General features: G+C 34.9%; 1 protein-coding gene across 2 annotated transcripts in view; it reads right to left on the bottom strand.

Annotated features, from left to right (window-relative positions):
• Positions 1-16,339, bottom strand: part of RNF17 (ring finger protein 17) — a 122,869-nt gene that overhangs the window by 79,332 nt on the left and 27,198 nt on the right. For both annotated transcript variants that reach the window (XM_008692102.2, XM_008692103.2), the window contains exons 8-15: positions 15,593-15,669; positions 15,176-15,250; positions 10,861-11,165; positions 8,386-8,544; positions 5,939-6,128; positions 4,900-5,068; positions 2,423-2,613; positions 1,403-1,544 (exon numbers count right to left, since the gene is read on the bottom strand). In XM_008692102.2, coding sequence (XP_008690324.2) covers positions 1,403-1,544; positions 2,423-2,613; positions 4,900-5,068; positions 5,939-6,128; positions 8,386-8,544; positions 10,861-11,165; positions 15,176-15,250; positions 15,593-15,669 — 1,308 coding nt within the window. The remainder of the gene's footprint in view (positions 1-1,402; positions 1,545-2,422; positions 2,614-4,899; positions 5,069-5,938; positions 6,129-8,385; positions 8,545-10,860; positions 11,166-15,175; positions 15,251-15,592; positions 15,670-16,339) is intronic.

The following is a 16,339-nucleotide window of genomic DNA, read 5'->3' as shown; positions in this document are numbered from 1 at the left end:
AAATGGCAAGATTTTTTTGAGGGCTGAGTAGTATTCCACTGTATATATATACCACATCTTCTTTATCCATCCATCTGTCGATGGACATCTGGGCTCTTTCCATAGTTTGGCTATTGTGGACATTGCTGCTATAAACATTGGGGTGCAGGTGCCCCTTCGAATCGCTACATTTTTATCTTTGGGGTATATACCTAGTAGTGCAATTGCTGGGTATATAGGGTAGCTCTATTTTCAACTTTTTGAGGAAGCTCCATACTGTTTTCCACAGTGGATGCACCAGCTTGCATTCCCACCAACAGTGTAGGAGGGTTCCCCTTTCTCCGCATCCTTGCCAACATCTGTCATTTCCTGACTTGTTAATTTAGCCATTCTGACTGGCGTGAGGTGGTCTATTACAAAGCTGTAATCATCAAGTCAGTGTAGTACTGGCACAAATACAGACACATAGATCAATGGAACAGAATAGAAAACCCAGAAATGGACTCTCAACTCTATGGTCAACTAATCTTTGCCAAAGCAGGAAAGAATGTCCAATGGAAAAAGGACAGCCTCTTCAACAAATGGTATTGGACAGCCACACGTGGAAGAACGAAACTGGACCATTTCCTTACACCATACACAAAAATAGACTCGAAATGGATGAAAGACCTAAATGTGAGACAGGAATCCATCAAAATCCTAGAGGAGAACACAGGCAGCAACCTCTTCGCCCTTGGCCACAGCAACTCTTGCTAGACACATCTCCAAAGGCAATGGAAACAAAGGCAAAAATAAACTACTGGGCCTCCATTGAAATAAAAGCTTTTGCACAGCAAAGGAAACAGTCAACAAAACCAAAAGACAACCAACAGAATGGGAGAAGATTTTTGCAAATGACATACCAGATAAATGGCTAGCATCCAAAATCTATAAAGAACTTATCAAACTCAACACCCAAAGAACAAAAAATCCGATCAAGAAATGGGAAGAAGACATGAATAGACATTTCTCCAAATAAGACAACCAAATGGCCAACAGACACGTGAAAAAATGCTCCACATCACTCGGCATCAGGGAAACACAAATCAAAACCACAATGAGATACCTTTTCACAGTGTTCTGATGAACGGTCTATGAGCTTTCCTACTCTCTAGATTTCATAAGGTGGCAAGAAACACATATTAGGTATCCTTCACTGTCCTTTCTTTCCATAGTTCACTAATTTGCCTGACGAAGAGTTCTTTCAATTTACTATGAATCATGTGAATTTCTCTTTTATAGTTGCAGCTAAGAAACTTAAATTTACAGAAGACTGACAGTGATTTGTTTGCTCTAAAATTCATACTGGGTACTCATTTCCATTACACTTTTCTACTTAAAATTTGAAAAAATACTTGGTCTCAAAAGAATACTAAATACTTACCAACTGAAGATAGAAATCGGCAGGACTATTTATATGACAAACCATAACTGAAACATCTGTCATTTCTTTAGGCAAAATAGGTGGGTGATAGTGTAAAGTCATATTTTTTTCTGAGTGGCTTCTTGGTGATTGCAACCTAAACCTGATTAAAAGCACAATCAAAAGTATAAGCAAGCCATTTTCTTAAAGTCTCTCTTCTTTCAGCAACTCGGTCTGAAGAAAGGACTTGTACATATACTGATTTATCTACCAAGAGTATTCCCCTTCCAATTTCTTTTCTAATGTATTTCTTGGTATTGTCTTCAATTATCAAACCAGGTTTTAAATAAGAGGTCAAGTCTCAAAAATCAGTAATTGACCTTCAAATTTGTGTTGGGACATTTCTGAGCCAGACCTGTATCTTCTACTCAAAGTCTCTCCTCTTTCAGGAATTGACAACCACAGACTATGGTAGCACTCAGTAAGGCCCCCTGAGAGGTCTCTGTGACCTTGTCCAGCTCTAATAGTACTTTTATTTCTCCACAATGAGACCTACTTGGGTCACTTCCAGAGTCACCTCATCACTCAGGACGAAAAGTTAGTATCTTTCACTATCTCTATCGTTAGTCATCTTACTTTGTTCATCAGTGATGGGGGTGGAGGAAGAACCTTTAAGTATCTATTCTGGATTCATACATTAAATAAAGAATGGTGATCACGAATTTATTCCAAAGGTTAGAAAACTTAAGTCAGGAACTGTTAAACTATAATTCTTAAAACCCTAGTGGAGCTGTTTATGAAGTTATCAAAAGTCTAAAAAATGTTCAGTATCTACAAATAGCTTGAGTTACCTTAATTTCTCTATTTAAAGTATCTGAATGCAGTTTTCAGACAACTGTACTTAGAAAACTCTGGTAGCAATATTTTTAACCTCTTAGATTACGTTCACTTTAGAGTCAGTCCATAGTTTTTAAAGGTAAACTCTGTTATTCCAATTCATAACCATAATCTCAGAAGTATTTGTTTTAATAAGTTACCTACCTTGCTAACTCCATAAAAACTAAGGCATCTCTAAGAGACACGGGCATATCACTGCTTATTTTATTTGTTGGTGGTTTCTGCAGATCTACAATTAGCACACCATCTTCTTCTCTAAAAACTTTCATTAAAACAGCCTTGTTATTTACCATTTTCAAAAATTCTACTTTAGCTTCTTCTCCCCAGCCTTCATCCTGTGGAAAAAGTAAAATTCCAACGTACTTGGTAATTACAATTAGCTCTAATGGTACAATGCTCTGGATTTAGCTTTTTTTTTCTTTTCTTTCTTTCTTTTTTTTTTGTGAATCCAAAATACAACCAAAGTCTGCAAACTTGAGGAAAAGGACTCAACCACAGACACTAAACAATTGCTAGGGCCAGAAACCCAAGGTCAGTGTTTATGTATGTACAATATATGAATCTTTTTTTAGTGAGGTCTATGCCCAATGTGGGGTTTGAACTCATGATCCCGAAATTGAGAGTCACATGCTCTACCAACTGAGCCAGCCAGGTACCCCTCAAACTCTGATTTTTATGAACAGTTTCAAGGTGTCCATTAAGCTGTTGTATTTTAGGATTTAGTTTCACTTCTGAATATTAAGATGAAGATTATAAATATTCTAAAATAAAACATGATTTTCCACTTAAATAACACAAATTCAAAAGGTAACTTTGGGGCGCCTGGGTGGCTCAGTTGGTTAAGCATCTGCCTTCAGCTCAGGTCATGATTCCGGGGTCCTGGGATTGAGCCCCACATTGGGCTCCCTGGTTGGTGGGGAGTCTGCTTCTCCTTCTCCCTCTACCCTTCCCCCCTGCTTGTGGTTTCTCCCTCCCTCTCTCCCTCTCAAATAAAGAAAAAGAAAGGTAATTCTAAAAGTATAATAGAAGCCATGTAATGCAGTCAAGATATTTATAATCATCAGTTAACTTAGTTTCCATTTAACTAGGAATATATGAGGTATATGCTACTTAAATAAGAAGGAAAAATATTCACCCATTAAAAAAACTTTTAAGTTGATCTTTGAACCTTTAAGTTCCCATTCCTAAAGTGAATTTCAAGGGTTAAACTACACATTCCTGGTGTTAAGTTCTTTATATATTTTGAATATTAACCCCTTATCAGATATATCATTTGTAACTATCTTCTCCCATTCAGTAGGTTGCCTTTTTGTTTTGTTGATGATTTTCTTCATTGTTGCACAAGTTTTTTATTTTGGTGTAGTCCCAAATATGTTATTTTTGCTTTTTCTCCTTTGCCCGAGGAGACATATCTAGAAAAATATTGCTAAGGCCGATGTCAAAGAAATTACTATGTTTTATCTAGGACTTTTATGGTTTCGGGTCTCACATTTAGAAATTTAATTAATTTTGTGTTTCTTTTTGCGCATGGCATAAGAAAGTGGTCCAGTTACATTCTTCTGCAATGTAGCTGTCCAGTCTTCCCAGCACCATTTATTGAAGAGATGGTCTTTTCCCCATTGTATATCCTTACCTATGCTGTCATAGATTAATTAATCATATAAGCATGGCTTTATTTCTGGGCTTTCTATTCTGTTTCATTGATCTATAAGTCTATTTTTGTGCCAGTACCATATTGTTTTATTACTTTGGTTTTGTAGTATATTTTGAAATCTGGAATTGTGATACCTCCAGCAGAGTTGGTGAATCACTATGTTGCATACCTGAAACTAATGTAACAGTGTGTGCCATATATACTCAAAATTTTTAAAAGCTACAAGTTCCTTAAAAACAAAAAACCTCTTTCTAAAGATGATAAAGTTTACTTGGAAAATGCAAAGAAGTATAAAAGACAAAATTTAAACCAATTTTACCATTTTGAGGAAAACACCAGTGCTAATAACTTATGTTTCCTTTTACATTTTTTATTCATTTACTCATTCTTTCAAAATCTGTTAAATGCCTATTATGTGCTAGGTAATCTGCTAAGCACTGGGAATATAATGGTAGGCAAAGACACAGATTCCTCCTTTCAAAGCCTTCATAATATAACCGTTTAACATATATTCTTACAATTCCTGTCTTCTAAGAGTTTTTAAATCTTGCCAGGGGATGGATATTCATAAATAATCAAAGCAGAATGCAATGTGGGCTACAACTAATGAATGAAGTGCCATGAAAATAGTGAGGAAATTTATAGAAATACACACCACACCATATTTTAAATTTTATTTTTCTTTCCATATGTGACTCAAATTTAGTGGTTTACTTGGATTCATTCCAAGTATATGTTTATTCATTTGTATATGTTTATTCAACTCGATTTCCCATTAAGAATGTTTCCAATTATGGAAAATGAAGTTCATTTCCTTTTTTACCAGCACTGATAGTTTATTATGCAAAATGTATTTAACCAAAAGAATTGGTGCCTTGAATCTACACTTTGCTATCTAACTGGCAATACATGGCTAAAATTGAGATATTAAGCCCCCGGAAGAAGAAATAATTTAAGTCTCACTTACTGAATTCTGTGGAACAATGTCTTTCAATGAGCATGGCAGTGCTAATGGCTGGATGTCTTTCAGCAGCCCTTCAATATATGGTTCAGACTTCCTTAGAACTAGGCATAAGTCATTCAGTACTATATGCTGCTCAGGAATGTGTTCTGATCTTGCACGGGTATCACCAACTCTAAAAAGAATCACAAGTAATATTTATTGAAAATAATACTTGAAACCCAAACTTGCCTTCCCCCATAAAAGGTATGCATTTCTAAGGATACTCTCCTTAAGCTAAATCTTCTAGAAAGTTGTATTCTAATTCATACAGATTTAGTCCAGATTTTATAAGCATAGACACTACTTTTATCTATAGAATTAAATCTCAATTGACTTTATCTGAATTGCCTTTCATATTCAAGTCTATTCAAGTTTAGACTTAAAAGGGGATAATGATGCCCCCAAACAGAAAACTATTTATTTATAAAGCTATGACCAATAAATAGTGACCATTCTATATAGTTAATACTGGTCCTTACTACAGAAACATTTTCAGTTTTATTTTTATTATTATTTTTGTTTTATTTTCCTAGAAGACTGAGGGAAACATTTTTGAATACCTAGGGTTAGACACTATGCCACTTTAATATGCATTAATTATAGAAATCTGACTTAAAATTCTACTCAATGATCCTGCAGCTAACTGTAATACTTTATTTGAAAGAAATATTTTTGTACATCATTCCCTGTTTTGAAGCAACATAGAAAAGTACTTAAGTTGGATACACCAAAAAGCTTCTTTTCCAAAAAAACAAAAAAAAAACCCACTCCTTTTCCAAGCTCCTCATGTAGTAACACTGACAAATGATAATACTTTATTAATTTAGTAATTAGTAAAACAAATAATGGAGCAAAATAAAAAGTATACACCTTAGAAGTAAAGAATGATAAATTACTCCTTTCTTCTCCTTCCCAATTTCCTTTATTCTTTAGTATCTTATCCCCGTGATAACAAATGTTTCCAAACAGGCCAAGAACATGTAATAACTATAAAATATCATACCCTGCAACAATTAGGACTTCAGAATTTCCAAAATCTACCATGAATATTTGTATTAGTGCAACTTCATGGACTGAGAATTTGGTTGGACTGCAGAGTTCTCTAATATTTTCAATTTCTATTGGAATTAATTCAGTGATAGTTCCTCGACACCACATTCCATTTTCAATACTGTTGACAAATATTCTTGCACCTAAATAATGAGGAAGACAAATCATTATCAGTGCTTATGGAGAAAAATACCTAATAAGCTCTAATTTATAAACACGTATATTAGTTCCACCACTAAGAAGTTTTAATTCATTTATTTACTGAAGACATAGTACACATCAAGTGCTACGAAAAATATAAAGGTAGTATATTGTGATAGTTTCCTGTTATATAGCTAAATGGGGAAGTAGAAACAAAGTTACCAGTCTCTTATTGAGGACCTATATTTTATGAACTGTAACAAAGATGAATAAGACTATCCTGCCATCAAGAAGCTCAAGAAAGGAAAAGAGACAGGTTAAGTAAATGACTGTACTGACAACAATAAAGACTTTCTACCCCACACATACATACACATACATGTACAGATATATACATGCTCAAATTTATAAAATCCTTTGGTAGCATAAAGGAAGAAACAATCACCTTCTCTTGGTAAGGAGGAATCAAAGTAAAGAAACAATGAAAGGCAGTATGTGACATCCCAAAATTAAATTAATACACAGTGGAGTTCAGAGAAGGGGAAGATGAACCAAGGACCTAGCAGCAGAGAGATCAGATGAATTACAAATTAATAACCAGGAAAAAAAGGTCAAGGAAGAAAGAGGCCTGAATTTGAATGCTTACTATGAGCTCAATGATGTTCTCAGTATTTTATGTTTGAATTTACTTACTCCCACAACAACCCTATGGAGATGGGGCTTCCATCACACAGGTAGACAAAGAGGTACAAGGAGAATCCAGGTAGTCTTAGAGCCCATCCTCTTAACAACTAAGCTACCTATCAGAGATAAATTGGTAGATCTGACCACTGATTATATACAGAGGGATGCTGTATAAATCCCCTCTGTATATGTTAATAAAAACAGGATAGCTGAGAGGCACACTAGGGCAGCCTTTTAATTTTTAGTTCTATGAAAATGTTTATTTGGCCTAAAGATTGTCATCAACATTTTTCTTATGTTGATATACTACACAATCAATATTCTGAGTTTTAAACTGTAGGCTATGAAACCATTCTTTTTTGCAGTCGGTAAGATTGCAATAAAAGCCTATTGAAGACATTTGTTTTTTATAATGAAGAGCACAGGTAGGAAAGGGAACAAGAGGATATCCTCTTAAAGCATGATATCATAGTTCTTCTCTTGTCACTTTCTCAAAATACAAATGAGTATTTAAGTCATATAAATGTATTTACCCTGATATAATAATTATCCTTAGTTTAAAACAAAGGATAACTTTGTGGCTTTTTTAGAACATTTTCTGAATCTAAGTTGAACACTTTCGGGCATGTATTAAATTTTAAGAGGAATATTTGTAGCCATAAAGTTCGATACTACACTTTTCTTAGCTACTCATAATTAAATGTTATCTAAAGTTTAAAATTATCATCAATTTTTGTCAGAAGCCTATGATAATCCTAGTTTTTGGATACTCTGATAAGCCACACAGATAAGCTGGGAGTTAATCACATTCTTAAAGAACTACTATATAACCTTAAACATAATACTTTTTGGTATTATGTATAGACATTGATTGCTATTAACAAAGCAATTCACTCTGTGAATAAACAAATCATAGCTTCACCTTATTATAGAGTATAATCAAATTTAATCAGTGTGTTATAAGGAAAATATTTGCAATAAAAGCCTAAATTATGGCAAATTACAAATACCCTTAGAATTAAGATAGACTGATTAAGTTTACCAACTACCCTTTGAGTGGCCTAGGAAATAGACACCACCATTCTCCTGCACCTCATTTAAATGCTTAATGACATCCTCAACATTCACATGTGGATAGCAAGGGACTGTAGTTATACTACAAGGAATCATCTTACAGGGCATTTTTCCCTGGAGACAACGGAGCAAACTACATAACCTATGAAGGGTTTTGTAATTTAAAAAATAACAACTTTCACTCCATAATGGTAGTTTTCGTATATACCTCACTCAGCAGTCAATATTTAGCTAACTTACTTAAATCAAATTACGTTATGTAATTATAAAACTTATATGCGTGGAGCACAAATCTGTGTTTTAAAAGGTCTATGTGGGTTGACCAAATACTATAGTATTTAAATAAACTTAATATTTTAGCTTGGCATGTATTGCAGTGAGCACTGGGTGTTATATGCGAACAATGAATCATGGAATGCTACATCAAAAACTAATGAAGTACTGTATGGTACAATAAAAAAAATTTAAAAAATATTTTAGCTTGGAACAAGATTTCATTACCTAGTTCCAAAATGTCTGAAGGATCAAGGTGTGAACTCTTATTGCAAAACTGATTCACCTTCTTTTCCAATACTGTTGCATCTTTAATTTGTGAATACTTCCGGATGTAAAAGTGGCAAGGATGTATTACGTGGCTTACAAAAACTAGCTCTGGAGAACCTAGATAAGAATATTTAAAACACATTAATAAATCATAAGTTAGGAAAGAATTCATAAAACCTGAATGCAATATCCTCTAAAAGAATATTAAGTGTCTTGTGGCACTGAAAACTCTAGGATACTTAGGCCCCACAAGAGTCCAAATCCAAAAGAGTAACCAGACCAATAAAACAAATAGATCCCACTTTCAACATTAAATTCTTTGGCAGCCTGAACCACAAATATTTTATTTTACTTGCCAAGTATGTTAAGTGGAATTGCGGTTCATGTGATAAGTTAAGATTCTAAAGTCAAGATATGCTGTAACTCTACTGTATTATAACAAAACATCAGAGTTTATTTATGAACATTTTGGAACTTAGAACTCTATTGATAATAAGTAGGTCTCTTGCATATCCCAAAAAATCCTGTTCATGCTATACCCCAAAGAACTACAGATAAGGTCACAGACACTCTGAATACAAATCTTTTCTGGCTAGAGAAGTGTGAAAAGATGTCTGGGCAAAGCCAATATATTGAGTACCAGTTAGGGGAAGATGTGTGTGTTTTGGTGGAGGTTGAGGGAGTGGTGAGTGTAGAATAAAAGAGAAAAATTTTTTGTATATAGCAGAAATGCAACCAAGTGTAGCCAATGAAAAGATGACCAGAATATAATACTAAAAAAGGAATTAAAAGAACAGTGTGCATGGTATGCTGTTTTGTGTACAAAAACAGAGAAAAATAATATATATATTTGTATACACATAAAGAAACTCTGGAAGGAAGGGAGGGACTGAATGAAATGGGACAGATTAGGGAAAAATTTCAATACATAATTTTGGAACAATGCAGATGTTTTATTTAGTAAAAATGTTTAAAAGAACAGGAGGAGTGAAACTGGAGACAGTAAAGATAGATGATAAAAACTGAACAAAGGGATCATTTTAACTGTCCAATACAGATCACAAAGAATAATACCCATATTGAGGATGGGGTAAAGAGATAAATATGTGTACCTGGGGAGGCAGTTGAGAGAAGTGCTACAAATTTCAGAAATATTTTTGCCAATAACAAGTAAAACTTGTAACATTAAGAGGAAGAAATTTTAGTTAACAGTAAAATTCATTTTACTCACTGCCTTCATACTACATTAGAGTTACTTTACATACACAAACTCCACGACATCAACTTCAGAGTTGTTAAAGTACCTGCTTTTGACCCAAAAGGGAAATACAATTTTTTCTGAAAAGGCTTTTTTGGATCTTCTAGGTGTTTCCACAAGATAATCTGTGAAGCATGCTTCATCAAAATAGGAAATAAAGGCAACTGTACTAGTTTTATTAGGTTGACAATGGCACACTATTGCTTAAAAAGCTGTACTTGAATTGGCAAAATACTGGAATGGTAAGACTCCTTTTTATCAGTGGATATAGTCATGATATGTTTCTTAACTCACTGAGATATCAGCAGTAATACTACAATGGAAACAACCAAAAACGTGCTTTTTTTTTTTTTTTTTTTTTGCATTCAAAGGGTCATTCTGGAGAATCAGCCAGTGGAACAGACTGGGAAGTGGTGGGCAGAAGAGACCTAAAACAAGTTGAAAATGGTCCTAAAGAAGATTGGTAGTATACTAACTACACAGTAGTAGTCAATGGGAAGAATACCAGCATTGTAAATCTAATCAAACTATTATGATATGTTGAAATGTTACAAAATAGATGCTATTATAGTCATGTTAACTCATTTTATAACAGATTATCTCTCAGAACGAAGATTTAAGAGGACCCGTTCTTAAATTTAAGGACAAAGCCATGCGATTGGTCTACAAATATCTTATTTGTATTTTTGTCTTTTATACAAGGTTAATGTGTGGAACACCAAAAAGTCAAATACCTCAATTAAACCAAATATTCAATTTACATCTCAGAGGTTAGATTATTTCACTAAAAATAAAAAATTATCCTAATTTTGGAAAAATGTGAAAGTAGGGGCAAGGAATTAACAGGTGTTAACTCATAATGAGGTATAAGATAACAGCAATATGTTTCTGCTAAGTACAGGGACTAATTTTGTTTGTTTCTTTTTTTTTTAAGACTTTATTTATTTATTTGACAGACAGAGAGAGAGCCAGCGAGAGAGGGAACACAAGCAGGGGGAGTGGGAGAGGAAGAAGCAGGCTCCACGGAGCCTGATGTGGGGCTCGATCCCAGGACCCTGGGATCACACCCTGAGCCGAAGGCAGACGCTTAACGAAAGAGCCACCCAGGCGCCCCTAATTTTGTTTCTAATTACAGACATGATATATTGTTTCCTTGCTTTTGTATTTTCACTCACTTTCCAGGTTTTCTTCAATAATTTCTTCAATTATCACATCAGGGCTAGATCCCATTTGAGGTAGAACAGCAATGGTTTTAGGGGATGGTACTGCAACAACCTCTTTCTGTGGCTGGAAATCTTTTGCTTCTAAATACAAATCACTGGTTTCCCGTTGCAAAGAAGGTGATGGGGCTTCATTAGTTAAAACAGACATGTCAGCCTTTTTCTTTTCTCGAAATGGGTATGTATCATGACAAGAAAATTCCTTTTTATGATATTTCGTTTGAACATTCTGTCCCATTTCATTTTCCTGGGGATCACATCTGTTTAAAAAATAGATGGGTATTAAGGAGGGCACTTGTGATAAGCACTGGATACTATATGTAAGTGATGAATACTAAATTCTACACCAAAAACCGGTATTACACTGTAGGTTAACTAGCTGGAATTTAAATAAAAATTTGGAGAAAAAAATAGGCATATGGCTACTTTAAGTTGTTTCATGAATTTTTTTATATCTACCTTCAAGCCATTTCCTTTCCACTTAACAGTTAATATTGTGACACATATAAAGAGCTAAAGTTTTGTATAGGTGCCTCAGAAGTATTTTTTAATAGCTTTATATTTTTTAAAGATTTATTTATTTATCTGAGAGAGAGAGAGAACGAGCAGGAGGGGCAGAGGGAGAGGGAGAGAGAATCTCAAGCAGACTCCATGCTGAGCGTGGAGCCCAACATGCAGCTCGATCTCAAGACCCTGAAACCAAGAGTCAGATGTTCTACTGACTGTGCCACATAGGCACCCCAAATAGCTTTATTGATGTGTAATTTACGCAGCATAAAATTCAGTAATTTTTACTAGATTTACAGTTGTGCAGCCATCACTACAATCTAATTTTAGAACACTTCCATTACCCAGAAAGAAACTTTTGCCCGTTCCCAGCCCTAGGCAAGCCTAAGGGTTTTAAAAGGTCAACAGGAGGTGTAATCAATGAGAAGGTGAAGAAAGAACATGATACAGTCACGTCACAATCTTCTAGTCCTAAAGAATGGTAGACATAGGTTTTCAAAAGAAATCATTTTGATTTGGCTTAGCTGTTTGATTTTAAATTACGATTATTTCTTTTTTAATTTACTGGCCCAAAATTAAAGTATAGGAAACAGTGAAGGGTATAATCCTGAGCAAATCATTAAAAACCTCCAGCTGGCCTAAAAATCACCTTTAGTCTGAATCCTCTGGATATTATTCAATAGCCACTAACCCACAGTTGATCTTTTATGTGGTTTACTCCAAATTTTTTTCTATCTTCTTCACATACCCACACAGATTTAGGCTATCAATCTACAAGTACAGAAATGAGATTGAGTTTCAAAATGCTTGTCTTTTAGTTAGCCCATTATGGATTTAGCTTCATCACAGATCATCATTTAAGAAGCATTTTAGAAATAAGAACCAAAAAAGCCAATTAGATTCAGCAATGACACACAATATCTGTCTCTTCCCAAAAAAAAGGTATGCTTTGAACGTAAATAAAATACATGTTGAATTCAAACACCTTCTGAGGATACATGTATGTACCCAACTTTGTAAACTAGATGTTTCTTTTCATAACAACTCTCATCTGACCTGAGACATTGAACACCGTCAACCAACTCCAGTATAAACTCCTCCTTTGATTTCTAGAACACCACTTTTTTCTGTTTGTTTTTCAACCTCTGCCTATTCCTTCTCAGTTTTGTTTTTCAGATTGCCCTTTCTCAGTCTTAAAATTTCATATTTTTCCAGGGTACTGTCCTTGACTTTTGTCAATACCTGCTCTTACTGGGCAAACCCATTGTTTAATTTACCACCTGTAATAAGTAGAAGCAGATTGTAGCGATACATTCCCTTAAAACTAGGAAAAAATTTAAGACTACTCTAAATTAACTTTAAAATCAAGAAAAGGTCAATGCAGAATCTAAAAGAGACAGAATAGCTTCTGATATTAAAAATATTCTATAGTAAGCATATTCAAGTTATGAAACTATCTAAAAGAATGTACTCATTGGGAAGGCTGATGATTATCCATAGAAATACAAAAGTCAAGTCACAAAGACAAATATGGTACATGGGTCCACATCTGGGAGAAAATGACTTGAGCCAAAGGACTGGTACTCTAGTCCTCTGGCAAGGACTTTCCTCTGGTTGTAAGAAATGTACTAGGATCTAGGCCTAATGCTACTAAGCTATTTGATTAATCTTATTCCCTATATTGCAAACGACACTGCAAACAAAGCAATTTCTTATAATTTGGCCCCCTAGGCCTGTTCGGATGCTGAAAAAGAATGCCAACACAAGTATTCCAGTCCATGTGGCAATTATATTTGTCCATAAGTTTATAATCTGGCATTCTGACTAAACTGGAATTCTGGCATTCAGTTTTGTAAACTTGGCTTATAAGAATTTACCTGGTTTACAGCACATCTGCTCGTGTCTGTTCCTGACCTTTTAAGACTGTGGGCCAAACTCTGGTTAGTTACCTAAGGTGATGAACGTGGATACTTCCTGGGGGATGATTTCCCCTGGAGACATACCACCTACAAGTGAATGAACTTACTTTCTTTTTGAGGGTTTCTAAACAATCTATATTCTAACTACTCCTAAACCCAGAATCAAGTCCAAGATCTCTTCTTTAGTTTTAGTACATATAACTAACTGCTCTCTGTACATTTCTCCCCAGATACCTGGTGAACAACATTAACTCAACATGCCCACCATCCCTCTACTCCTAAATTTTCTCCTGTATTCCCAATCTTGGTGAATAATACCACAATCCATCAATTTAACGACCAAAGCCAGACCTGTAAATCATTGAGGATGCCTCCCTTTTCCTCATTCATCATGCTCAAACAATTAATAAGCTTTATCAATTTTCCCTATTTAGCATTGTTGTGTCTATTGCTCTCCAGTGCTACTACCTATGTTTGGTTTCTCATCATTTGCTGAGACTATTGATACAATAGCCCAACTAATCCTTCAGCCTCTAGACTTATACTCTTCCAAATAATCCTCTAAATGGCCACCAGAGTTACCTTTTTAAAATGTAACCTAATTATTTTTATTTTCATTTTGAAAATCTTTTAGTGGTTTCTACTGTCTACAGCTGTGCTGTCCAATACAACTTTCTGCAAGAGTGAAAATGTGGGGCACTATCTAATATGGTGGCTATCAACCTCATGTAGCTATTGAGCACTTGGGAGTGTGGCTAGTGCAACTGAAGAATCCAATTTTTCCTTTTTTTAAAAAGTAATCTCTATGTCTAACGTGGGGCTCGAACTCATGACCCTGAGATCAAGAGTCACATGCTTTACGAACTGAGCCAGCCAGGTACCCCTCCAATTTTTTCTTTTAATTTTGTTTTGCTCTACTTAATTTATGCTTAGATTTAAATGGGCACATGTAGTTAGTGGCTACCACACTGGATAACATAGGTCTAGAAAATAAAGTTCAAACGCTACACAGCATACTAAGTTTTTAGGATTTTAGCCTATGTGTATCCTCTGTCAGGTGAAATTATATAAGCAGTTCCCTGAATGTAGCACATTATCTCACTGCCCATACCTTTCTTTCTGCTATGATGCCTACCTTCCTTTTGGCCTCCTTTCCAATTACTACTCATTTTTCATAGATAAAATTTTCCTTTTTCCAAGCCTCCTGTTACCCCCAAAAGAACTGACCGTTCCCTTCCTTAGCATCTCCACTAAATTCTGCATATATCACTCTTGTAGCAATTATTCACTTTATTGTTTACATGGGTCATCCTCTACTTATTGTAACTTCTCTGACCTATATCTCAATGTTTAGGGTAATAGTGCCTAGCACAAAATCAGTGTTCAATGCTGGCTGAATGAATGAATCTCAAAGATAAATTTCACACATACATCATTTAATACTGAGCACTTCTAGGTCTTTGCATTCTTAAATATTTTACATAGATTTTAACTGATAGAAAGTTTTGCCCTTTATATTATTTTACAGCATTTGAATCATACATACACACACTACACATCAATTTTCCCGTCTCTTAGGTAATTTTTCTCTTAGACCCTCTCAGAAATTAATGGCATATTGCCATTTTTAAAAAAGATTTATTTCTTCATCTGAGAGGGAGAGAGAGTGCGTGTGCAGGGGGGAGGGGCAGAGAGAATCTTAAGCAGACTCTGTGCTGAGTGAGGAGCCTAATTCGGGCCTTGATCCCACAACCCTGAGATCAGGACCAGAGCCAAAACCAAGAGTCCGATGCTTAACCCACTGTGCCATCTAGGTAACCCCATGTTGCCATTCTTATACTTACTTTGTTAAGCCCTCAAATTCAATCTTTCCCATATTGTCGAACATATAGATGATCTCACTGCAATTCATATTCAACCTAAAATAAAACACTAGCATATAAGTAAATGTTATAATACAAGTTTATTACTTTCTCTAAATAACAGTTGCTAACATTAAAAACTCCAAAAGACAGGACATTTTAAGTGCTCTAATATAACTTTATTACTTTCTCTACAAGTTAGTTGTTGACATTAAAAACCCCAAAGACAATGTATTTTTCTCATTTATCATAAATTACTCTTATTTTACATGTTAGCTAATTTGGGAAACATTTGTGACACGAATTTTCAATTTATAATTGCTTGCTATTTAATAAATCCAGGCTCTAATACATTTTTATACTGAATTGTTTGGTTCTCCTGAATTACAACTTACTTACCTGGGAGAGCTCCTTAGTTTTAGAGAGGTAACTTGTAACAATTCACTCTCAAATGTTAATTTCAAAGTACGGATAATCTAGAATCAAAAGGGAAGTATTACTCAGATGTGAATTTTTTAAAAATAAATATTATTGAAACAAAGCAAGATTGTAGAAGGAAAACTATAGCATTTATCTCACTAATTAATGAGTTCAAGGTTTGATTTTAGGCACTCAAAGGGAGGGATGAAAATAAGTGTTATGATTTTTCCACCTAAGGAAATTTAAAATATTTTAGAGATATAAATTAATAGATAACAACAACAAAAGACACTAATTAACAAATGGGATATAGTTACGTAATCAGAGAAAATTCTGATCATATTCACTTTGCATCTGCATTGCTATTCTCCAATGTCTTTTTGCCTTATCGTCTTAATAACTTTAACTAGGGTAAATACCAAATCTTTTTTTCCCTTAGGATTTTATTTATTTGTCCGAGAGAGAGCGCACATACATGTACGTGTGTACAAGCAGGGGGAGCAGCAGGCAGAGGGATAAGAAGGCTCCCTGCTGAGCAAGGAGCCCAATGTGGGGGTTGATCCCAGGACCCCGGGATCATGACCAGAGCCAAAGGCAGACACTTAGCTGACTGAGCCACCCAGGTGTTCCAGGTGAACACTAAATCTTATCACTTTTTTATACTTCTTAATGCCACCTGTGTAATACACAGGAAATGACTATTATGTTTTTAGAACTAGGCTAGGG

Source organism: Ursus maritimus, unplaced genomic scaffold (assembly GCF_017311325.1).
Source record: "Ursus maritimus isolate PB19 unplaced genomic scaffold, ASM1731132v1 scaffold_10, whole genome shotgun sequence".
Lineage (NCBI taxonomy): Eukaryota > Metazoa > Chordata > Mammalia > Carnivora > Ursidae > Ursus > Ursus maritimus.
The sequence above is the reverse complement of the archived record's forward strand: the minus strand, read 5'-3'. Positions and strand labels throughout refer to the sequence as shown.